Raw genomic sequence first — 24,795 nt, 5'->3', positions numbered from 1 at the left:
GAGTGAAACGACTTGATTTTTGACCTTTTTATTTCCATGCAATATCTCCAAAGTACAAAACAATATTGAAAGTCACTGTAGCATCAGTGCTCAGTCCAGCTCTGCTGCATTTCTTAACGGACTGTGGGTAACGGCTGAGAGCAGTGTACATAATTTTGGCATATAGTGGATAACATTTAAACTCCACAGGATGATGTGTTAGTAATTATTGTACACATACCAATACTGACTTAGGCAGCTGTGAAAAAAAAGCATAACAAATATTGAGAGCACACACATTGAGCTTGATTTGCCAGGTTTATAGCAATCTTGGAGTACACAGAGGTGAAGTCAGTCAGCTTTTGAGTGTTGAGGTCTTAGTTGGTGGCAGTCTGAGTTTTAGTTTTGCTTTCACTCAGGGAGTTGGCCAGGTAGCCAATCAGGGTCATGTACTCTTGGAAGCTGACCTTCCCATCCTGGTTCTCATCCAGTCCTTGCATCATATCCTTTACTGCTGATGAGCTGTCTGTGTCCTTTGTTAAAGACATAAGAGAATAAATTAGTAATTTATAAATGGCATGGTTCTCATTAAAATTAGAGGTAAGAGACTAGCGTAGCTGAGGAAAAACTTCAGAAGAATCAGCAATAGAGATAGAAAACCAATATGTCTGAAAGGAGCTTGAGAACTATCAGAGGAATCATCTAGAGAACTCTTATGGCTGAGCAGAGTTTCAAGGGCAACTTTCACGAAGAGTGCATCATGAATTAATATGGACAGTGATTGGCTGATACATTAGCATAGTAATCGCATTAAAAAATTGCAAAGACACAAATAAAGGCTAAAATGAACTACTAACCCCATTTCCAGGAAAGTTGGGATATTTTCCAAAATGCAATAAAAACTAAAATCTGTGATTTGTCAATTCACGTGAATCTTTATTTAACTGACAAAAGTACAAAGAAAAGATTTTCAGTAGTTTTACTGACCAAATTAGTTGTATTTTGTAAATATAAACAAAGTTAGAATTTGATGCCTGCAACACACTCAAAAAAAGTTGGGACAGAGGCAAAATAAGACTGAAGAGTTGATAGGATATTCATGGAACACCATTTTAGAGGATTAAGCAGGTTAACTGGTAACATGACTGGGAGTAAAAGGAGCATGAATCAAAGGTTCAGTCTTTGCAAACAAGGATGGGTTGTGACTTGCTCCTTTGTGCTGAAATTCGTGAGAGACTTGTTAGTCAATTCAAAAAGAACATTTCACAATACAAGATTTTAGGTCTTTCAAAATCTACAGTCCATAATATTGTGAAAAGATTCTGGGAATTCAGAGACATCTCAGTGCATAAAGGGCAAGGTCAGAAACCACTGTTGGATGTGCGTGACCGTCGAGCCCTCAGGCGGCACTGCCTGAGAAATCGCCATGCTAATGTGATAAATATAGCCACATGGGCTTGGGAGTACTTTGGAAAACCATTGTCACTTAACGCAGTCCACTGCTGCATCCAAAAATGCAACCTGAAACTGTATTACGCAAGGAGGAAGCCTTGCGTAATACAGAAACACCACTGATTTCTCTGGGCCTGAACTCATTCCAGATGGACCAAAAGACAGTGGAAATGCGTGCTGTGGTCAGATGAGTCCACATTTCAGCTTGTTTTTTGGGAAAACAGTCATCAAGTTCTCAGTGCCAAAGATGAACACAACCATCAAGTTTGTTATCAGAGAAAGATGCAAAAGCCAGCATCTGTGATGGTATGGGGCATCAGTGCCTACGGCATGATGTGTTGAATGTGTGTGAAGGTACCCTTGATACATTGGGACATATATTGGGATTTTAGAGAAACATATTGATCAAGGCAACGTCTCTTCCCAGGAGGTACATGCTTATTTGAGCAGGACAATGCCAGGCTTCATTTTGTATAGGCTACAACAGCCTGGCTTCGTAGACACAGAGTGTGTGTGCTTGACTGGCCTGCTGTCAGTCCAGATCTGTCTTCTATTGAGAATATATGACGTATCATGAAGAGGAGAATCAGAGAATGGCGACCACAGCTCTGCTGAGCAGCTGAAGTCTTGTATCTGTCAGTCCTGTGCACTTTGGCATGTGCACCTAAAGGACTCTCAGGCACATGCACACCGAGCAGACTCTCGCACGCGCCAAGCGGACTCTTGCACAAGCACCATTAACGATGCACACCTGCTTATGATTAAGGAGCAATATGTGCACCTATATAAAGACTGTTTAGATGCATGCTCAGTGCGAAGTATTGAGCTTGTTGCAACACTTTACCGAGCCTTGTTTCTGTAATTGATTTCCTGGTTTTCTGAATTCTGATTCCTGTTCCTAGTTTACGTTTTTCTCTGTGCCTGTGACATCCCATTTGTGCCTGTGACCTCCCATTTGTGCCTCGCCCGACCCTTCGCTCATTTAACGGTTGTGATTTTGCCTGCTGATTTGGACTGTCTGCCTATGGGTTTTCACTATTAAAATAAAACATAATTCTGCACTTACATCTGCCTCCTACCTCGTCTCTGACAGAATACTTTGCCCACACAATGGATGTAGCAGAAGTTATACAGTTTGCCATCCCAAGCATCTACTGGGTTCCCTTATCTCAACCCCTAGCCTTTTATTTCCAGTAGCGTGTTGGAATGGACATCCCGGCACTGTACTATAGAATACAGTGGGGCAAAAAAGTATTTAGTCAGTCACCAATTGTGCAAGTTCTCCCACTTAAAAAGATGAGAGAGGCCTGTAATTGTCATCATAGGTATACTTCAACTATGAGAGACAAAATGAAAAAAAAAAATCCAGAAAATCACATTGTCTGATTTTTAAAGAATTTATTTGCAAATTATGGTGGAAAATAAGTATTTGGTCAATAACAAAAGTTCATCTCAATACTTTGTTATATACCCTTTGTTGGCAATGACAGAGGTCAAACATTTTCTGTAAGTCTTCACAAGGTTTTCACACACTGTTGCTGGCATTTTGGCCCATTCCTCCATGCAGATCTCCTCTAGAGCAGTGATGTTTTGGGGCTGTCGCTGGGCAACATGGACTTTCAACTCCCTCCAAAGATTTTCTATGGGGTTGAGATCTGGAGACTGGCTAGGCCACTCCAGGACCTTGAAATGCTTCTTACGAAGCCACTCCTTCGTTGCCCGGGCAGTGTGTTTGGGATCATTGTCATGCTGAAAGACCCAGCCACGTTTCATCTTCAATGCCCTTGCTGATGGAAGGAGGTTTTCATTCAAAATCTCACGATACATGGCCCCATTCATTCTTTCCTTTACACAGATCAGTTGTCCTGGTCCCTTTGCAGAAAAACAGCCCCAAAGCATGATGTTTCCACCCCCATGCTTCACAGTAGGTATGGTGTTCTTTGGATGCAACTCAGCATTCTTTCTCCTCCAAACACGACAAGTTGAGTTTTTACCAAAAAGTTCTATTTTGGTTTCATCTGACATTCTCCCAATCCTCTTCTGGATCATCCAAATGCTCTCTAGCAAACTTCAGACGGGCCTGGACATGTACTGGCTTAAGCAGGGGGACACGTCTGGCACTGCAGGATTTGAGTCCCTGGTGGCATAGTGTGTTACTGATGGGAGCCTTTGTTACTTTGGTCCCAGCTCTCTGCAAGTCATTCACTAGGTCCCCCCGTGTGGCTCTGGGATTTTTGCTCACCGTTCTTGTGATCATTTTGACCCCACGGGGTGAGATCTTGCGTGGAGCCCCAGATCGAGGGAGATTATCAGTGGTCTTGTATGTCTTCCATTTTCTAATAATTGCTCCCACAGTTGATTTCTTCACACCAAGCTGCTTACCTATTGCAGATTCAGTCTTCCCAGCCTGGTGCAGGTCTACAATTTTGTTTCTGGTGTCCTTTGACAGCTCTTTGGTCTTGGCCATAGTGGAGTTTGGAGTGTGACTGTTTGAGGTTGTGGACAAGTGTTTTTTATACTGATAACGAGTTCAAATAGGTGCCATTAATACAGGTAATGAGTGGAGGACAGAGGAGCCTCTTAAAGAAGTTGTTACAGGTCTGTGAGAGCCAGAAATCTTGCTTGTTTGTAGGTGACCAAATACTTATTTTACAGAGGAATTTACCAATTAATTCATTAAAAATCCTACAATGTGATTTCCTGGATTCTTTCCCCCATTCTGTCTCTCATAGTTGAAGTGTACCTATGATGAAAATTACAGGCCTCTCTCATCTTTTTAAGTGGGAGAACTTGCACAATTGGTGGCTGACTAAATACTTTTTTGCCCCACTGTATATCACCCTATGGGATTCAGCCTGCAGTGTAACCTGTTCTACGCAGACCTCAAAGAGCCCAAGCCATTGGAACCAGTCTGACTAAGCATCATGATCACTTGGATAGCTGGACGAGCTCACCAATGGGTGGAGTACCTCATCAGAGTAGAGCACCCATGCCTTCGGAGCTCACAGACCTTTTTAGCCATGCTCCGGTTCATCTATGAATCATTAGAAGAAGAGGATCCCCATGGAATTTTTTGGGAGAGGGCTATCACGCTTGAGGCTGATGCAGCGGCAGTGGAGGAGGCCATTGCTCCAGAGCTCCCTCCAGTGGCCTTTGCAGCGACAGCAGAGGAGGCCGCTGCTCCAGAGCCCCTCTTATGCCCCTTTTCCACCAAAGCAGTTCCAGGGCTGGTTTGGGGCCAGTGCTTAGTTTGGAACCGGGTTTTCTGTTTCCACTGACAAAGAACTGGCTCTGGGGTCAGAAAAACTGGTTCCAGGTTAGCACCAACTCTCTGCTGGGCCAGAGGAAAGAACCGCTTATGTCAGCGGGGGGTGGGGGGGTGGGGGGGGTGGAGTTGTTAAGACCAAAAACAATAACAAGACCGCGAAAGATCACCATTTTTAAGCGACGAGAAGCAGCAGCTGTACAAACGCGAAGTCATACATTATTATTATTGTTGTTGTTGCTGCTGCTTCTTCCATGTTGTTTTTGCTTCGATATTCGCGCCAAGGTTTATGCAAACGTAGCAATGTAACTGACGTATACAACGACGTAACTGACGTATACAGCAACGTAATGACGTGGCTTCCCTCAGCACTGCGAGCTATGGAAAAGCAAACTGGTTCTCAGCTGGCTCGCAAGTTGAATGAGTTGTGAACCAGCACCAACACTGGCCCCGAACCAGCCCTGGAACTGATTTGGTGGAAAAGGGGTATTAGAGGCTGTAGTGCCAGAGCCAGTCCCACAGCTTGTTCCACAATCAGAGCCAGCACATGAACCTGAGCCAGAACCAGAACTAGCACCAGAACCAGAACCAGTTCCTCAGCCTGCATCAGAGTCAGTGTCAACACCAGCTCTAGAACCAGTGCAAGTACCAGAGTTGGCGTCAACTCCAGTGCCAGCATCAGAGTTGGAGCCAGCATCTGCGCCAGCTGCAGTGCCAATGCCAGAGTTGAAGCCAGTGCCAGAACCCGAGCCTGTTCCAGAACCAGTGTCAGAAGATGACAGAGTGACCTCTGTCTCAGCTGGCTATGAAAATGTCATTGTCATTGTCCCACTGCCGCCCGGCTATGAAGATGTCATCATCGTCGTCCCGCCATCCATGAAGACATTGTCGTCATCCTGCCATCACTTGGCTATGAAGATGTCGTTGGCCCACCACCAGGTCCTGACCTGGACCGAAGCAATGGGCAGACAGAGCTTGAGCCCATACTTGAGTCCAGTCCAGAGTCCGAGTCTAGTCCAGAGCTTGAGCACGCTTCCAGTTCAAGATCCAGGTCCAGTCCAGAGCTTGAACATGCTTCCAGTACAAGGTAAGGTCCAGAGCTCGAGCCCTCTTACAGCCCAAAGTCCAAGTCAAGTCCTAAGTTCGAACTAGTGTCCAGTCCTGAATCCAAGTCAAGTCCAGGGTCCAAGTCAAGTACAGAGTGTGAGCTCACTTCCTGCCCAAAGCCCAAATCATCTCCAGAGCTTGAGTCCAATCCAGAGCCCAAGTCAAGTCCAGAGCTCGAGCCCAAGTCCAGTTCTGAGCCCAAGTCATCTCCAAAGCTCGAGTCCAATCCAGAGCCCAAGTCAAGTCCAGAGCTCGAGCCCAAGTCCAGTTCTGAGCCCAAGTCATCTCCAAAGCTCGAGTCCAATCCAGAGCCCGAGTCAAGTCCAGAGCTCGAGCCCAAGTCCAGTTCTGAGCCCAAGTCATCTCCAAAGCTCGAGTCCAATCCAGAGCCCAAGTCAAGTCCAGAGCTCGAGCCCAAGTCCAGTCCTGAGCCCAAGTCATCTCCAGAGCTCAAGTCCAATCCAGAGCCCAAGTCAAGTCCAGAGCTCGAGCCCAAGTCCAGTCCTAAGCCCAAGTCATCTCCAGAGCTCGAGCCCAAGTCCAGTCCAGAGCCTGAGTCTTCTCAGAGTCCTGTCCAGAGGCCAAGTCATCTCCAGAGCATGTGCCCACTCCAAGCCCACAGTCCAAGTCCTGTCTTAAGCATGAGCTCAAACCCCCACCTGAGCCAAGTATGCGGTGCCACGTTGGCTCAGAACTACACACCGATGGCACGGCAACCAATGGCAGGCCCTCATCCCCAGAGCTAGGAAAGATGAATTTTTGCTCCCAGAGTAAGCGAAAATCAAATTCTAACTTCATTCATATTTACAAAATACAATTAAGTTGGTCAGTAAAACTACACTGAGTGCAGAATTATTAGGCAAGTGAGTATTTTGACCACAACATCCTTTTAATGCATGTTGTCCCACTCCAAGCTGTTTAGGCTTGAAAGCCTACTACCAATTAAGTATATCAGGTGCTGTGCATCTGTGTAATGAGAGGGGGTGTGGTCTAATGACATCAACACCCTATATCAGGTGTGCATAATTATTAGGCAACCTCTTTTCCTCTGGCAAAATGGGTCAGAAGAGAGATCTGACAGACTTTGAAAAGTCTAAAATTGTGAGATGTCTTGCAGACGGATGCAGCACTCTTGAAATTGCGAAGATGTTGAAACGTGATCACCAAACAATCAAGCGTTTCATTGCAAATAGTCAACAGGGTCGAAAGAAGCGTGTGGAAAAAAAAGGCGCAAAATAACTGCACATGATCTGCGGAAAATCAAGCGTGAAGCTAACAAGCAGCCATTAGCATCCAGTTCTGCCATATTCCAGAGTTGCAACATTCCTGGAGTGTCAAAGAGTACAAGGTGTGCAATACTGAGGGACATGGCCAAGGTAAGGAAGGCTGAAAAACGACCACCACTGAGTAAGGCACACAAGATAAAACGTCAAGACTGGGCCAAGAAATATCTTAAGACTGATTTTTCTAAGGTGCTGTGGTCTGATGAGATGAGAGTGACTCTTGATGGGCCAGATGGATGGGCCTGTGGCTGGATCAGTAATGGGCACAGAGCTCCACTCTGACTCAGACACCAGCAAGGTGGAGGTGGAGTACTGCTATGGGCTGGTATCATCAAAGACGAGCTTGTTGGACCTTTTCGAATTGAGGATGGACTCAAACTCAACTCCCAGACCTACTGCCAGTTCCTGGAAGAAACCTTCTTCAAGCAGTGGTATAGGAAAAAGTCAGCATCTTTCAAGAAGAACATGATTTTCATGCAGGATAATGCTCCATCTCATGCGTCCAAATACTCCACTGCGTGGCTAGCCAGTAAAGGCCTGAAAGGTGAAAAAATAATGACATGGCCCCCTTGTTCACCTGACCTAAACCCCATAGAGAACCTGTGGTCCATTATAAAACGTGAGGTCTACAAAGAGGGAAAACAGTACACCTCTCTGAACAGCGTCTGGGAGGCTGTGGTTGCTGCTGCACACAATGTTGGTCGTGAACAGATAAAGAAATTGACAGAATCTATGGATGGAAGGCTTTTGAGTGTCCTCATGAAGAAGGGTGGCTATATTGGTCACTGATTTGTTTTTGTTTTGTGTTTGAATGTCAGATATGTTTATTTGCAAATCTGGAGTTGTCATATCAGTGTACCTGGTGAAAATAAATAAGTGAAATGGCTACACATTTGGTTTGTATTAAGTTGCCTAATAATTCTGCACAGTGAAAGTTACCTGAACACATACATATTCTCCTAAAATGGCCAAAACTAAAAACACCCCACTCTAACTTCCATACATATTCAGCTTTGATATTTATGAGACTTTTTGGTTGATTGAGAACATAGTTGTTGTTCAATAATAAAACTAATCCTCAAAAATACAACTTGCCTAATAATTCTGCACTCAGTGTAGTGAAAATATTTTATTTGCACTTTTGCCAGTTAAATAAAGGTTCATATGAATTAACAAATCACAGAATTTTGTTTTTATTGCATTTTGGAAAATATCCCAACTTTTCTGGAAATGGGGTTAGTATGCAAATAATCTAAATTCTCACATGTTGACTAATTTTTTGGGCAAATTGTCAGCATAGCCAATACCTGTGTAATGACAGTATTTGTATTTTCATTCCTTCAGCAACAGAAAATACCAGAGCGTGCTTTTGTAGTTTGTAAATTCTGTGTAATGTAGTTTGTAGCTTGTAAGGATCTAAAAGCAAATATACAATATTTGCCATGTAAGCATCCATTTATTATGAAAAATGGTCCTTTCATTTAAATATTTTTAGCGTAATTAGATATTGTACGTAGGATTTCATTTATGAAATTATTGTGAAGGTGTCTACATCAGCTAGACACTATAGACATTCAGCTAAAAAAATTAAAAGCACTGTCGTGTGTAAAGTTCTGCCAACCTTTATGCATTTTGTGTAGGAGCTGCACAAGTTGTCATGCAAAATATGCCTAAACAGCAGCCATGTTCTCTCCAATAAAATGGGAGAAGAACTCAGCCAGTAAGGAACTACTTATAGTTTTAGGATTCTTTGTGAATATGGCCCATGGAATATAAAAAAGCAGCCCTAGCATGGCTGAGAAGGACTTGTACTGTAGCATCAGATGACTAGAGTTAATCTGATGTAAAGTTGATGTAGCATTACGATGAGTGAGGACCGGGAATACCAGACTTCAATATTTAAGGTGTAGTGTTTTAACCTCATCATCAAGTCAGCAAATTTAATGGCTTTCATAAGTTCAAATGAGTAAATTATAGGGTGAACATGACACCCTATATTACTTGTCCTGACCCAAGACCTGAATTCTTAATCTGTGAACATAAGAGACCATCTTACAGCCATGATGTTCCCCAGTTGACGCTGGACCAGCTTTTGGAAATTGGGCTTGTTGAGACTCTCTTTCCCACGGGCTGAACTCAGGAACTGCCCAACCACGGTCTTGATAGCTGACTCCATCTCTAGTATGATACAGAGAAAAAAATGTAGCTTGAGGAAACAGAACTGGAATACAGAAAAGCAAGACCAGTAACCAACCAGTAAGAAGCATAAGTATTGGGACAGAAAAGTAAAACAGATTTTTAGATAAATATGAGGTTTAAATATAGCTTGCTTGTTTGTTTGTTTGTTTGTTTGTTTGTTTGTTTGTTTGTTTGTTTGTTTGAGTTGGTTCAGATGTTTTAGTTGTTGTAATGTTTTCCATAATTTTGCACTTTTCAACCTGGTTTAGAGATAAATGGTATAAACTACAACTGTGTTCGAGGTAATAAGTTAGTTTGTAGTAAATATACTGAGTTTGTACTATAAGACCTAATTTTCATCACCAAGAAAGAGAATATCTGACTGGATATTTACCAAAAAAAAAAAAGTCTACATTAAATCGAACACATTTCACTTCACAAAAACCTTCAGAGACAGAAATCCTTCACATTGTAAAGAAGCCAGACATAACATACAGCAATTTTGAGATCTGTCATAGTTAAGAGTGCTAGCTATCTAGATATCAATTTGATGTCAATCTGATAATGTAGCTGACTGCTAAGAATTAGGAGAAGGCACTATAACTGCAGCAAGACAGAAAGGAATAAGAAGAAGGCTGGGGAAGCTAGTATCAAAGAAAAGGAGCCAGTTACTTATAGTAGCTAATAGGTTCTGAGTAGCTACTGTAGTAGTAATAGGGAGGTATGGCCAAAAATGTTGGTACTATCATGGTATGATGTGTTGTCTCTTTCATTTTAGAAATACCATATGTGACCAATTTTATTGCTGACCATTTTATGACCAATTTTTAAAAGGCATTAATATTGTACTTAATTTCTTTTAACAATTCAAAAAGGTACAGAAAGACAAACAAATGAAATGGTTTAGCAAACCACACCCACATTGAATGAACACAGCTTCATCATTTGTGACTATAAAAAGAAAGCAGTGTGTTTCATTTTATAAATACCTTAAAAGAAATACATATTACTTTTAGCATTGTTTGTGATAGGACCTAACATTTCCATGTGCTCAGAGTGAGCCAAGTCTGTTCCATTGTTTAAGCAAGAAAGACCATCACATTGGTTGCACTCTTTATCATGCATGCAAACTCCTCAGGCAGGCCCATCCATGTTTATTGTTAAAGAGAGCGACTCACTAACTTGGACTAGACAATGGTTTAATGATTGTAGATTTCCATAACAGAGCTGGACAGCCCGCTGGGACAGGATGCACTGGTCCATGACTGATCATCTACTGCATACCTTTACATCACTACTACTGATTCTGCCCATTGTTGCACAAAATTCAACAATTAGGTGATAGAAACCTGTTTATGGCCCCATGATGGCCAGCATGGTCCTGGATTCCACAACTTTGCTCTTTTGGGCTCCTGTCCAGGCTGTGGCATGTCAGGATTCAGATTGTGATCTCGTGGATTATAAAGTAAACACTTTTCTGTTGGTGGTAATCCAACTGTTTCTGTCACTGAGAAAAGATGCAAGGGGTTCCCTTGTCTAAATAGAGACATGTTCACTAAGTGGTAGACATCATCTTCATGGCTTATAGATGGGCTGAGGTGGTGTTCATTTAAAGTGTGACCCACTGTAAAAAGTAATCCATTGTTGTTTATTGTGATACTCTACCCCATCATGACATGCCTCAAGAAGTTACTCCTCCTCAAGGGGATTACTTATGCCGCTTTTCCACTACCAACGCGGCTGAGTTGGGCTGAGCCGTGCCGTGCTGAGTTGGGCTGAGTCGAGCTGAGTGGGGCTGTTGGAGTTGCATTTCGACTACAACCGCGCTGAACCGTGCTGGCTGGAAGTGGGTGGACACGTTGGGTGGAGTTAGCGAAAGTGGGTGGACGTCACGTGATGTCGTTAGGCAGCGCAAACAGTGACATCAGTGATCTTTTAAGCGGTAGTCTCACGACCCGGATAGTAAACAATAAACATGGAGGACATGGAGTCGTTAGTGTTGCTGGTCTTGGTGCTGTGGCTTGTTGTCACCGACAACGCCAACAGATACTGGCAAGAGCATATAGATGAGGCGAGGTGCATAAGGCTTCAGAAATTCTCGTAATTCGTAATTATTATTCTTCCGGGTTTACGGTGTTTACAGATCCCAGCGTGCTCGCGGGGCGTGTGTGGGCGTGTGAGGACACTCCTCCTCACCAATCAGTGCACAGGGGAGTGTCTGCTCACGCCCCTAGCCCCACTCGGCTTGGTTTGGCTCGCTTCAGCCCCACTCCAAAACCGTGCGAGTTTTGGGTGCTAAGCAGGGCTGAAGCGAGCTGAGTTGTGCTGCTCTAAGGTAGTCGAAACGCAAGCCGTGTCAGGCTGAAGTGAGCTGAAAAAGGGTAGTGGAAAAGGGCCATTTGTGGCATTCCACTCTAAGGCTACATCCACACGACAACGGCAACGAGATGTTATTTAAAAATATATTGCGTCCAAATGGGCAACGATCAGTAAAATATCAGGTCCATATGGCAACGCAACGCTTGCTGAAAACGATGCAATACACATGCCACACCTCTAGGGGCGCTGTAAGACGGTCCCTTCGGAGACACCAGAACAATAGAAGAAGTAAGGACGCATGCACATAAACTATTATGCGCGAGACTTCATATTAGCCACAAAGTCAGGAAAATCTGTTCGTAAAATTACATTATAATGACCAGATACAATGAAAAGTATTTTTCCAGTCTCACCTGTGAAAGGTAATCCCATATGATCTCGTTTGGACGGCAAACCTGTTGGTACAGTTAAACGCAGCTAATCTTTATTCTCCGCTTTGACCTATCCAATATGGTGGCGAGGATGACGTATGATTCTACGCAGAAGGCGGCGTCTTTAATGGTCCGGAATAAATTGAATGCTACACGTTGATGGATTAATTTGTTGTTTCTCACCTGTGAAAGGTAATCCCATGTGATCTCGTTTGGACGGTAAACCTGTTGGTACAGTTAAACGCAGCACATGAATCTTTATTCTCCGCTTTGACCCATCCAATATGGCGGCGAGGATGACGTATGATTCTACGCGGAAGGCGGCGTCTTTAATGGTCCGGAATAAATTGAATGCTACACGTTGATGGATTAATTTGCTCTTCTACGCCCTTTTTGAGGAATGTATTGTAGGACTTAAATCAACATCTGAAGAGGTGAGATCGCTCCTTTTTTTCCCTATTTTTGCTGGCGGGATTGACTCTGCCCTAAGAACAGAGTCTCTCTCTCTCTCACTTTGCACCATTACACAATAAATATTCACAGTGAAAATATTTTGTAAGCGCGTTTCATGAACCAAGTTATAGGATTTGTTGACAACTCGCATCGAGTTCGTTACACTTCTACCCGGCGTGAAGCACTCACAGTCATATGGTTGTGCCGTCATCGTAAACAAATCCATTCTACTCATCCAGACGACTTCACAGCGGCAACGTTGCCAGATCTTTCCACTCTGGAACCCGTTCTCAAAAAGATTGTGTTTTGGGCACCCAAAACGCCGGTGCCGTGTGGACGCCAGGCCTAAACGATAAGCAATTGTATCGGAGTCACCTGAATCCGTTGCCGTGTGGACAGGGCCTAAGAAGTCAACTCTGCTGATACCTGGGGGTCAACATAGACTTTCTCCAGGTTACACAGAGTTAACATTGCCCCTATCAGTAGCATGAGTGTTGGCTAACACCAAACACCTTTCCAGTGAGTCCTAATGAGTGTCAGTTCCTCATGACACTGTCCAGAAAGTTATTCAGGTGATTCTCAGGCGATTCTCCTGGTGATTAGGATGGGTACCAGTTGTGTTATGTAATGGGGGTTCTGTACATGACCAGGGTTTCTTATCATTTAGAACCAGCAGTGACTCAAAGAGAAGGCTGCAGGGAAAGCTGTATGGCCCTGGTTTTCATTGCAAATACTACATCACATATCACTTCATGTCTTTGTGGAACATCTCGGCATGAGTGTGCACATGCACAAGAAGTTATTCAGGTGATTCTCAACACCCCTGGGGATTCACAGAACCACAGTGACATATGCAACTAGCTTTGGAGCCTAAGGTCTGCAGGGAGGCTAGTACATGAAAAATGAGAAACCGGAGGAGTCCAGTGATGCTAGAATAGTTAAGAAGCTTGATGGAGGTTGGAGAAATGCTCAGTGAGTCCATACTGAGACACAATAGAACCTGTGATCTTGGACAGACACTCTATCCTCTTGGGCCACCGGCATGGTATGAGCTCATATTACTTGAGGAATTGCCTGTTGCCTGTCTGTTACTGTCTCTACTTCTGACAAAACACACACACACACCCTACTTTGGCACTCCTCCTTGGAAGCGCAAACCATGTTCACGTCTTACCTCTAACACACACACACACACACACCTCTAGAATAATGAAGGATCAAGCCTTAACAAATATGAACAACAAATGAGACTTATATTACTGTGCTGTGTCTGTCATATACTTCATATGCACAATGAAAAAAAAAAAGCCAATAGAATTTGTGATTCCTAGAATGTCATAAATTCCCAGTTCCACACACTAATATTTTATGTGTGTAGGTACTCTGAAAGTATTGGAACGGCAAGGGCAATTCTTTTGTTTCTGCTACACACGAAACACAATTGGATTTGAGTTCAAAAGATGTTTCACAATCTTTCCGTCATCAACTGCTGTTGCTTTCCTTGGCCGACATATTGTCTGGTTGTTAGTACACCAGTAGTTTCTTTCTTTGTTAGGACATTCCAGATTGTTGTATAGGCCATGCCCAATGCTTGTGCAATGGCTCTGATAGATCATCACTTTTTTCTCAGCTTCAAAATTGCTTCTATTTCTGCCATAGACAGCACTCTGGTCTTCATGTTTCTCCTTTTTAACAACAAATGCAGTCTTCACAGGCGAAGCTCAGGGCTCAATCTAAAGGCCAATTTATGCTGACAACCCAGTCCTCGCAGATGGCGTCGCAGATGGCGTCTGCGTAGCCCCCCCCTTCGCAGACGCTCTGCGCGTACCTCCCAAAAATTGTGACCACTGCAGAAGCCTCACAGACAGCGTCGCAGACAAGAGGGCTCTGATTGGTCCACTCTACATCCGCTGTACACGCACTTCCGCTTCCCTACTTTCCCAGTTTGGTTTGTTTTCACTACCGCCATTTTTAAAAACACGAGCGAAGATGGAGCAGCACGAAGAGCGGTTGATCGAGGAAGTGAGGAAGTACGTACATCTATACGACTCCAGTTCTAGTCATTATAAGTAACCGGAGGATAAACACTCCACTAACCACACCCACCAACTACTCCTAGCGATTTTGCGACTTCGCGACCCCTTGCGTTGTGGCGGTGAATAACATCGCGCACGCCTATTACTCCCCACTCAATGATAAATTACAACTGTCTGCGAAAAGCTATCTGCGAAAGCCTTGTTGCAAGAGCATGCAGAGGCCCTAAGAGTAAATACTCAGAGTTATTAGCTGTTTAAACAAGCAATCTAACAGGACACACCTACGCAACAAGTGTGCCAATATTTTTTGAACATCTGAAAATGGGTGGGTTCAAACAAAAGTTGTCATGTTTTACGTTGTTCACCACATCTAGACATAAATATCAGGAAATGAAAGCTGAAATTCTGATCTAGTGTCTCATATTCCTCGTTTGTTCTCAAACCCATAGGAAAAAAGAAAAGAATTGGCCTTGCCATTCCAATACTTTCAGAGGTGACTGTATCAATATAAATAAAGTACATGTACATGCACATGTAGGCTTAGTTGAATAACATGTGTGTGGCACAGGGCAGGGAGTAATCTTATCGTAACTTTGACATAAAATTTCACCCAACAGACATCCCACATGAAGATAAACACTGAGTGATTAACATTAACACGACACGGCAGTGCCTGTCAATTACTGCTGCACCTCTATTAACCTAATTAAAGTCAGTGAACACACAGACAAAGGATAAAAAAGAATGAAGAAGGCAACCAGAGACACTAGATTCATCTCAGGCACTGATCTTATCAGCAATCCTGGAGCACATTATTTAAAGATGCGCAGAAAAAACAAACAAAATATGTTTACTGGGGCCCTGAGGTGGTGTGATGTTGATGTGTTTGATGTGAATGGGTGTCATTCAAGTAAGTGACATTTACAAAGTGTCAATTAGTTATAAATAATTTCTGAGAATACAAAAATAGGGACGAGGCCAGACAAAGACAGTTTGCTTCATCAGGATGATCGATCACTTCCATATGTGATTAGAAATTAGTAGGAGATGCACACTACTTATAATGCAATGAAAGCATTAAGCTTTTAAGTTCAGTTAGTATTAAGGCAGATAGCTTACAGTCTGACAAAAAAAATACAGTGTGATGGCTAGTGTAAGCCAAGCACTCAATGCGTTTACATGCACATCCAAATCGAGCTACTGTCGGAAATCGAGCTAAGGGTCCCAGCAGGGGTGCCAGAGAAATCCAATTCTACATGCACACAAGGAAATCGAGCTATTGTGTGAGGTACATTGTGCACCCGAGCCACAGGTGGCGCTACACGCCCCATCGTGTTGGTACACTTCCAGTTGTCGTCATGAAGAAGAGCTATTCAAGAGTATTAAAGTTATCAGTTCCGTGTTCACAAGAAGAACGACGACGAGGACAGCAACCAGGGCTTAATTTGAGCCGGAACATGACGGAACAAGATCCGTAACCTCCGTTGTCGGATCCGGCAACTATTTTCATTTCATTCAGTGTTCCGGCAACTCTTTAAATGGATCAGATCACCTCTGTGACCATCACAAAGGGAAAAAAATCAAACAATAAATTAAATAAGTAAATAAAAATTTGTTTAGTGTTCGGTTTTGATTTTGATTCTGTTGTTGATTTCTCTCCTATGACATCCACAAAATCTATGCGAAAGGGGAAGAGGGAGGGACATGGGGTGTATACTTCCGCTCAATAGAACACCAGGTTTTTTGTAGCCGTTAGCTTGCGCTGTGGAAAAAATGGCAAAAAAACAAGAAAGCTTACTAAAATTTTTTAAATGAATTCTCCAACTTGTTTTGTAAACCCTTTATTTCTTAACTATTACTTGAATTGATTGCACTTATGTTTGCTGGCACTGCTTTTAAATTATTCTCTTTTTTGGGCTTTTTCCACCTTTATTGGATAGGACAGTGTAGAGACAGGAAATGAGCAGGAGAAAAACAGGGAGGGCTCAGAAAATGACTGCAGGTTGGAATCGAACCTGGGTCCCCGGATTTATGGTATGGCGCCTTATCCATTTAACTCATGTCTTGTGTGATTTGATCTCCAATGGTGAAATAAACCGGTTGTGATATGAGTACAGTCTGTTATTTTAGAAGATAAATTTAATATATAATTTAATATATAGCCTAATAAAAAATAATATTTTATAACATAATATCACGACATATTACTGTCTGTAACTGTTCGTCACTAAAGCGTTTTCTAAGATCATAATGTCTGATATTATTATTATTTTTTTTACAAACACAATAGGCGTGTGTGCGTAAAGTTATAGTAAACCACCCCCCGCCTTTTTTTTTTTTTTGAGTCGCCGGACCCACCCACCTCCTGCGTTCCGGGACCTCCCACTTCACAAATTAAGCACTGACAGCAACATCGATATATATATATATATATATATATATATATATATATATATATATATATATATATTCAACTCCTTAAGCTGAATGAGCATGAACTCTATCTCCTCATTGCTCCAGAAGTGCACGTTTCTACTACTGTTGTCATGCCGACCGAGGCTGTTGTGTTTCCCGCTTGTGGTCTCGTCACTCGTCACTTCCGGAAGGGGCAGTGCTGAAGTAAGTAGCTCGACTACGTAGCTCGATAGGGTTTACATGCACTAAGTAGCTCAGCTACAATCTCATAATCTAGGTCGCATAGCTCGATTACGAGAAATCCAGTTCAGTTCGATTTCAGCCGAGCTAAGGTGTTTCCATGGCATTTAGAACTTCGATTTCAGTCGAGCTACGGCAGAAATTCGATTTTCTCTATGTGCATGTAAACGCACTGACTCTGAACCAGCTGAATTTAATCATCTTATCTTAATACGTGTAAGCCCCTGAAGTCCCATTGTATTATTCAGTCATCTATCTTAAAGCATATTCATAGTAGCCAGTTATTCCACGAAATCGAGTCATACATGAGCTGATAGCCAACGAGGTGCGTAGTGCCGAGTTGGCAATAAGCCGTGTATGACAAGATTGAGTGGAATAACTGTTTTATTATATCCACATTTACTAGATTTTGAGAAACAGATAATTTTTATTTTTTGCAAATTCAATTAATAAAAACTTGATACAAAACATCCAACAAAATAATTGTAAACAAACTGGTAAAAGGACATTAGCAATTTGTGAAAAATGCTATTATAACAATTCTTGAAAAATAAAAAAGATATGTTCATACTATCAAATACTTTAATTCCATATTTTGTTGCTTTTTTTATTTGGGGGGGAGAGGGGTTGTTTTCAAGTAGTTTTTATTTCGTCCTAAGTTGGTTCAGCAACATGGTCTACCATTTTTTTTCTCTACTCACGATATTGAGCTGATAGCCTAGTAGTAGAGTACCCAATCAGAGCGCACAATTGCTTATATACAGTGATTGTGGATAGAATAATATGAATTATTCAGAAATGGCAGTGAAACTACTTGGAAAGGTTTTGAGACTGAGGAATTGAAATCTCAACCTTTTTTAAAACAACTAATTCCTTGTAAATACAGAGCAAATATTATTTTTGTTTCTGTCACGTGACTCCCATTTGTTCATATACCTGCCATAAGAGAATCTATGGTTGAATTAGGGAACAGAAAGAGGAGGTTTAAAGAAAAGTACAGCGGTGGCTACAATTATTGACACCTTAACGATCTTTTGGCCATTGCAAAAGTAGAAAAGACTTTCAATACATAAATTGTGCATGAATAATTATTCAAACTTCCAATGGAAAAAAAATGAGTTGATTCCTGATTACTTGGCATATCAGATGATGTAGCACTGTTTCACAATTATTGACACCTTTGTACACAATTATCGACATCCAGATGATTATTTATTTAAAAAAATAATCAGTATGTGGTATTAAGTTAACAAAACATAGTTTTTATTGAAAATTTGTTTTACAGTCTTATATTTAGTTCAAAATATATTTTATATAAATATATGGATGCCGGTGCTTATGTAAATGAGGAAATAATTCTAATGTTTTGTAAACAAATGAACTGATAATGTTTAACCTGTGTCAGAAAATCTTTTTGTTCCACTTTCTAAGTATTTTCGTAAATCACATTTTGTTAATCATTCGTTTGTATTAATTTCTACTTTTTTAATTTACCAATAAATGTCAACAGGCAATTGACATTGTAAACCACATGAAAATCCAGGTCAAAGGTCGCATGTCATTCCTTGAACCAAAACTTTATATTTTTACATCTAAAAATATAAAATGTCTACTGATATTGTAATATGTGGTAGATATTTAGAATAAACTGCAAAAAAAATCTTAATGGAACAGAAAAATCTGAATATTGCAAGCATAAGATAAGATAAGATAAGATAAGATAAGATAAGATAAGATAAGATAAGATAAGATAAGATAGCCTTTTATTATCCCACAAGAGGAAATTTACATTGTTACAGCAGCAAAATATATAAAGAGAAAAAGATAAGGCAGTGAAGGAGTAGTGCAAAAGTATTAAGTATACAAAAAAGGATATATATAAATGAAATAAACTACAAATTTAGACATAAAAACAGGTTTGCAGAAATATAGTTAACATAAGTGTATTACAAGGGTGGTATTGCTCGTGTAAGTACCTGTGTAAGCAGGTATTATTACCAGTATTACCCAGGTAGTATTGCACAAGTGAGTAGGTATATTGCACAAGAGCCATTTTAACCATGTGCAGCCATTTTAACCATGTGTAAAAGCATGTAATTTTTTATATGCTAGGAATTTAATTCTGGTCTAATTCTTTTTATTGCAGTAGGATTCCAAATACTCTATAAGCATTTCATTCTGTTATGAATCAGAAAAAAATTATTATAAATCACAGCACTTTTTTTTTTTTAAGTAGTTCATCTACTTCAACAATGTTACACACAGATCGATACATAACAGTTGTAAATGTCACTTAATTCCACAGGGTGTCGATAATGGTGGACACCGGTGAAAGTGATTACTATTATCGACACCTCATGTGACTTCTCAAACGCGTGTTTAGATACAAAATGGCAACTGTCAAATGAAAGAGTTAGAAACAAAGTGTAGGTTTCGACAAGTAGATCATGAATTATCTGTGAATTTGATAAGTAAAAACATGTCCATGATCTTTCCACCATGCTTACCTGTGATGATAATGTCTGGGTTTTCCTCAAATTGCTGATTGTGCTAAAAAAATTCTATCTCAGGGAACGAGTTGTGTCATCAGACGACAAGCTCAAAGGGCAAGGGGGGGTCTTCCGCTTGATTAATTAACCAATAATAACTGTTGTACCTGAAACTCACCTTTGTAAAATTGTTTTTTACTGGTAAATCTGAAAAGGTGTCAATAATTATGGACTGTCGATAATTGTAGCTGCTGCTCTAGTACTGTATTAGGGAAACATTTTGATTTTGGTAATCCTTTATTAAACCTTGGCTGTCCCCAAGTTGTACATTTATGTCATGGATGTATAGTAGGAATGTAAATGGATTAAAAATATGAATTGGACATTAAATGAATGTCAATCTAAAAAAAAAAAAATCTATTGAAATATATTGGGTTGGGAAGTGGTCTAAAGTATCTTGACTGCCCCCTAGCGGTGAATCTAATTTTCTCTTTGTTGCTTCCCTCTGTCTGTATTAACCTGCTTTTCCTTTCTTCTCCTCAAGGTGTCCCAAAAACTACCAGCCACAGACACCATTTCAGTTCCCACTGGTGTAACATAACATTTGTGAAGTGTGAGTGGATTTTCATTTAAAAAAATTATTATTATTAATAATAATACTCCAGTTTTACAACCTTAAGCACTGTAACAGTGTGTGAACAGATGAATGAGCAAAGGCTATTGTAACCTTATTACTGAGCATCTTATTTCCATAATAGAAAAGATTAAGGTTTGCTGAAAATGTAAGTTTCTTGTCTCAATAAACTTCAGTGTGGAAGACATTGTGACGATTAGTTTGTAGACATTCTATTTTGCACATACAGTTTGGAGTGAAATTTGTATAGCTTGGATAAAATGAAGAAAATGAACAAATTTAGTTTATACCAATAAGCCATTTAGTGTGAAATATATTAATTTAATAGCACAAGTTAAGATATTTATAGCGTGTGTGGAGGGGGGAACCAAAATATCCATTAAGATGCAAATTTTTACATTCTGACTATGATATGAATATTTTCCATTAACTTGCCTGCCCACCCTTTCCCTTTATAACTGCCTCCGAACTCTCTTGTACCTTCTGAACATCTTTGTATCCTCCCAGTTGTAATAATGTAGCTGACATGTCTGTTCTAATTCTGGTATAATTACTTGGTTGATCATTTCATTATATTTGACATACTATAATTTTGTAAAATGCCATACACTTCCCCCCCAAAACCAGGTCTGGAGACAAGCTCATTTTAACTTTGCCTTATGTTTTGTGGTGTCGTACATTTGCTGAAGAAAATCTGTGCATACATAATAAAATATATGTACATTTGTTTTATTTAAAAACACAGGAGTGCAAACTTTTAAACGCATCTCTATCATGCATGCACTGAGCAGGCAGAAATGGAAGCTATGTACAAGGTTTCTGTGTGAAAGGGGTAGGAGCTTATACATCCCCCACACATCACGACTGACACAATCTAAAGGATTACACAACCTCAGAATAACGTATTCGGATTATTTACCACTGGCATAATAAAACGAAGTATTCTGGTTGCATCTCTTTCAGCCTAAGTCTGGCTATATATAAATCAACATATTTTTTTAGCAAGAGTTTACTTTTTATTGTGTTTTATCATGCCTTGCTTAAAGCTCCCCCCCATCATATAAACTTTTGTACGGCAGTGGATTTTCAGCAACTCATAGTGCATTTTGTTAGTCCCTGCTCTCACTGAATTCACTGTTGCATTATTCCCATACAGTATGAATGTTAGAGAACACGTGTTACACTTTTTGAATGAATGTCATTGTTGAGGAGTCAGCAGGACCTGTTCCTCCAACTCTGTGCCTTATGGGTTTGGCTGATCTGCAGTGCAGCTTAGTTTAGCCTGAATAAACACCTACGGGCTTGATTGGGCTGGGCTTAATAAGACTGAAACAGGTTTGCAAAAAAAAAATGTAATAAATAAATAAAATAACCTTCCTCTCTTTCAGAAAGCCCTGTCAGGCATGCTGAATACTTTCCCAGGGTAGCTCAACTACCTGTGCAAGTCAAACAAAGTGATTTATTTGTCAGAGACTGTTATAACCTCTATTTTTCTAACCTTTATTTCATTTTCAGACTTTTACTATAACTATATGCTTATTTTAGTTAGAAACAGTTGATCCCTTCTATTCAGGAGTGGAATGTAAGGGTCCTAGTATATCACTATTGTACTTATATTATTTATTGCTTTTAAAGGATATTCACCATAACTCAATTTCATTGCTTTTGTGAGCTAATAGGCTAAAAAGCCTGAAATGCACCTGGTGCTATACATTATGTACAGATGGGTGACAAATTTAAGGGCAGAAACCAAGATAATATATTTTAGTAAGGTGTTGGGCCACTACGAGTTGCGAAAACAACTTCAGTGCTTCTTGGCACCAATTCAACACGTTTCTAGAACTGTACTGGAAGGATGAACAATGTTCTTCCATAAGATATTGAGATCTGATCATGGTATATGATTTACATCATTTTCATATTAATCATAGCGCATTGACCCTCGTGCCATGAGGACGGGGACATTGGTGTCCGGAAAAAGATCCCTTCCTTCCTTACCAACCAAACTTAATCTTCCACCCAGGTGTATTATTATATGGTTACTATATGTCCAAAAACTCAAATCTATTTAAATATTAATTTCAATGTCCTCAACATGTCCATGTCATTCCCAAATTTGTTTTATATATATATATATATATATATATATATATATATATATATATATATATATATATATATGTGTGTGTGTGTGTATGCTACCCATATAATATTTATACAGTATTTTCTTGTGGTGGGTTTTATTTTTATTTTATTTCAATTCGTAGATGGTGCACAGCCACGTTTTACCTGTGACATACAGGATACTTTTAAGATTTTAAAATGAACAAGACAAAGAAATATATCAATTACCGTATATAATCTTAGTAAAAGAAAATTGAACCTAGACTGCTTAAGGGTTCTTCACTTGTACTTGAGTAAACATTTTATGTAGAACATTCCAAGTGTTTCTATACTAAAGAGTGTGACCAGGAGAACCCTTTTTAAAGCTAAATGCTTTAAGATTTCAAATGGTTCATGATCACAAACAACACAATATTCATTTTATTTGGTTAAAAAATTATATTAGCTTAAAGTTAAGTTTGCATCTCCTTCGTCTCAATAATCCTCTGAAATGGATCCTTAGCCTGCCCATATTCTTCGTCACATATCAAGTCTAATGCTGACTGCTTGGCAAATCTTCTTTACATCTGTTATAACTTTGCTACATGTCATAAACTGTCCTCTTTAGATCAGCACTGGAGACCGAGCCTCTCAGCTAAACTACAACTACTTTTCAATCTATTTCTGTCGATTTTATTCTGCTCTAAATTGGTTTTTTTTGGGTTTTTTTTTTTTTTTTGCAGCACACACCCTTAACTTGGACTTGTAGAACCTTTACAGGTTCCCCAAACAGACCAGCCTTTTTTTTGGTACATAAATTGTTTAAAAAAAAGCCATACAAAAAAAAAAAAATCCTGTTCCAAAATCCGGAAACCATGGGGATGATAATTTTTTGTTTGAATGCAACAGTGAGTCATAGCTGCCTGGCTTTGCTCCTGTAGCATACAATCTGCATGAATCAGAGCACATGAACAGTTATAAAAGTTACAGTTTTATGGGTTAGAAATCTTTTCTTAGAACTTTGTCTACAATCCAATGTATACAAAAATGGCCATTGAGTTCAGTTTTAGTTTTAATCTTTTACTCTTGATTAACCCAGTGAAGTCCTGGGCGTGTTGGAGTTTAACGTTACAGGGTGGGAGATGTGCAGGAATGAAGAGCAGATGCCTATGGAGCTGTGAGTCTCGGCTAAGTGTCTGTACTGTTCAGGTTCCTTCAACACACCTCTCCTTTGGGAATGAAGACGGAAAGCAAAGAGGCTTTGGGTGGATCAAGGAAAAGGCACCGAATAAGTGCTCCAGTTTGAGCTGGGCATATAATGTGTACATGTTTGTTTGGTTCTCTCTCTCTCTCTCTGAAGAAAAGGCTGTGAAGTTCAGCTTCTAATCTTAAACTCCTGATCCAGTTAATGAGGACCTTCAGCTCAGGACTGTGTTAACTGAGGACATGAGAGCTGGAGGTCCTGGAGTTAAACTGTACAGGATTAAGAGCTGTTTGAATCTTAGAACTGACACCGAGGTCGACTGAGGGGTGAAAGCGAGTTTGCTGTCCTGTCACACACGGCTGGTTGAGAGAAAAGACGCTGAATTAGTAAAGAGCTGCGGTTTTCTGTTTCTTCTTCTCTGAAGAGTCTCGGCTCTTGTTTCTGAGCTGAGGAACCGGACACCTGAAGACACCACATCACAGCACCACGACCTCGCACATGGAGCTACTATTAATGTTTCAAATGAAAGCTCTTTATCATAAACAGTAACGTGTTTATGACACGTTCACTTTTTCTCCCAAAGCCGCGCGCATGCGTGTTAAGCGCTATTCTGACAAAATTCCACAAAAACGGAAACGACTAAAGTAGTAGTGTATAAATCAGTGAAAACTCAATACTTACTGTTGATTCTGTAAGCTCAGGTTTCGTAGTGCTGTCTTTCTTTGCTTAAGAGTACGTACATACAACGCCCTGAAGTGTCTCTTTCGTGATTGCCAAAGTCTTTCCAAATGTTTTTTTTTTTTTTCATTAAATAACTGGGCGTGTGCGCATTCAGAGCAGGGGTGGAGGAGAGGAAAGGAATGGGACTTCATGTCCATGTGAAGGGTTGTATTGCACCAAACAGCTTTTAAAGTTCTTAATGGCTTACAACTTGTCAAAATGTACACTTGTGATGCCGTGAAAAATTAATAGTCCCTTGTTTTTCCAATAATCCACATGTACAGGGCTCTAAGATTCCATGTCGTGTGTGTGTGTGTGTGTGTGTGTGGGGCGAGTGGAAACATGTAAAGGTTTACTAGTACATCTCAAAAAATTAGAATACCATGAAAAAGTTCCTTTTTTCATAATTTAATTCAAAAAGGTAAACTTTCATATATTCTATATTCATTACATGTAAAGTGAAATATATTTAAAGCCTTTTTTGTTT

The 24,795-nt window shown here is 40.4% G+C and overlaps 1 protein-coding gene across 1 annotated transcript; it reads right to left on the bottom strand.

Moving 5' to 3' along the window:
• Positions 1-12: 12 nt before the first annotated feature.
• On the bottom strand, positions 13-24,386 carry si:ch211-105c13.3 (uncharacterized protein LOC325758 homolog). The gene is made up of 3 exons (XM_060921470.1): positions 24,270-24,386; positions 9,143-9,264; positions 13-512 (listed from the first exon to the last, which is right to left on the bottom strand). Exons 2-3 carry the CDS (start codon positions 9,260-9,262, stop codon positions 357-359), a joined length of 276 nt encoding a protein of 91 aa, XP_060777453.1. The 5' UTR covers positions 9,263-9,264; positions 24,270-24,386; the 3' UTR covers positions 13-356.
• Between the last annotated feature and the right edge of the window lie 409 nt (positions 24,387-24,795).

This window comes from Neoarius graeffei, chromosome 5 (genome assembly GCF_027579695.1).
Source record: "Neoarius graeffei isolate fNeoGra1 chromosome 5, fNeoGra1.pri, whole genome shotgun sequence".
Lineage (NCBI taxonomy): Eukaryota > Metazoa > Chordata > Actinopteri > Siluriformes > Ariidae > Neoarius > Neoarius graeffei.
Note: the sequence above shows the minus strand (reverse complement) of the source record. Positions and strands in the feature narration are given on the sequence as shown.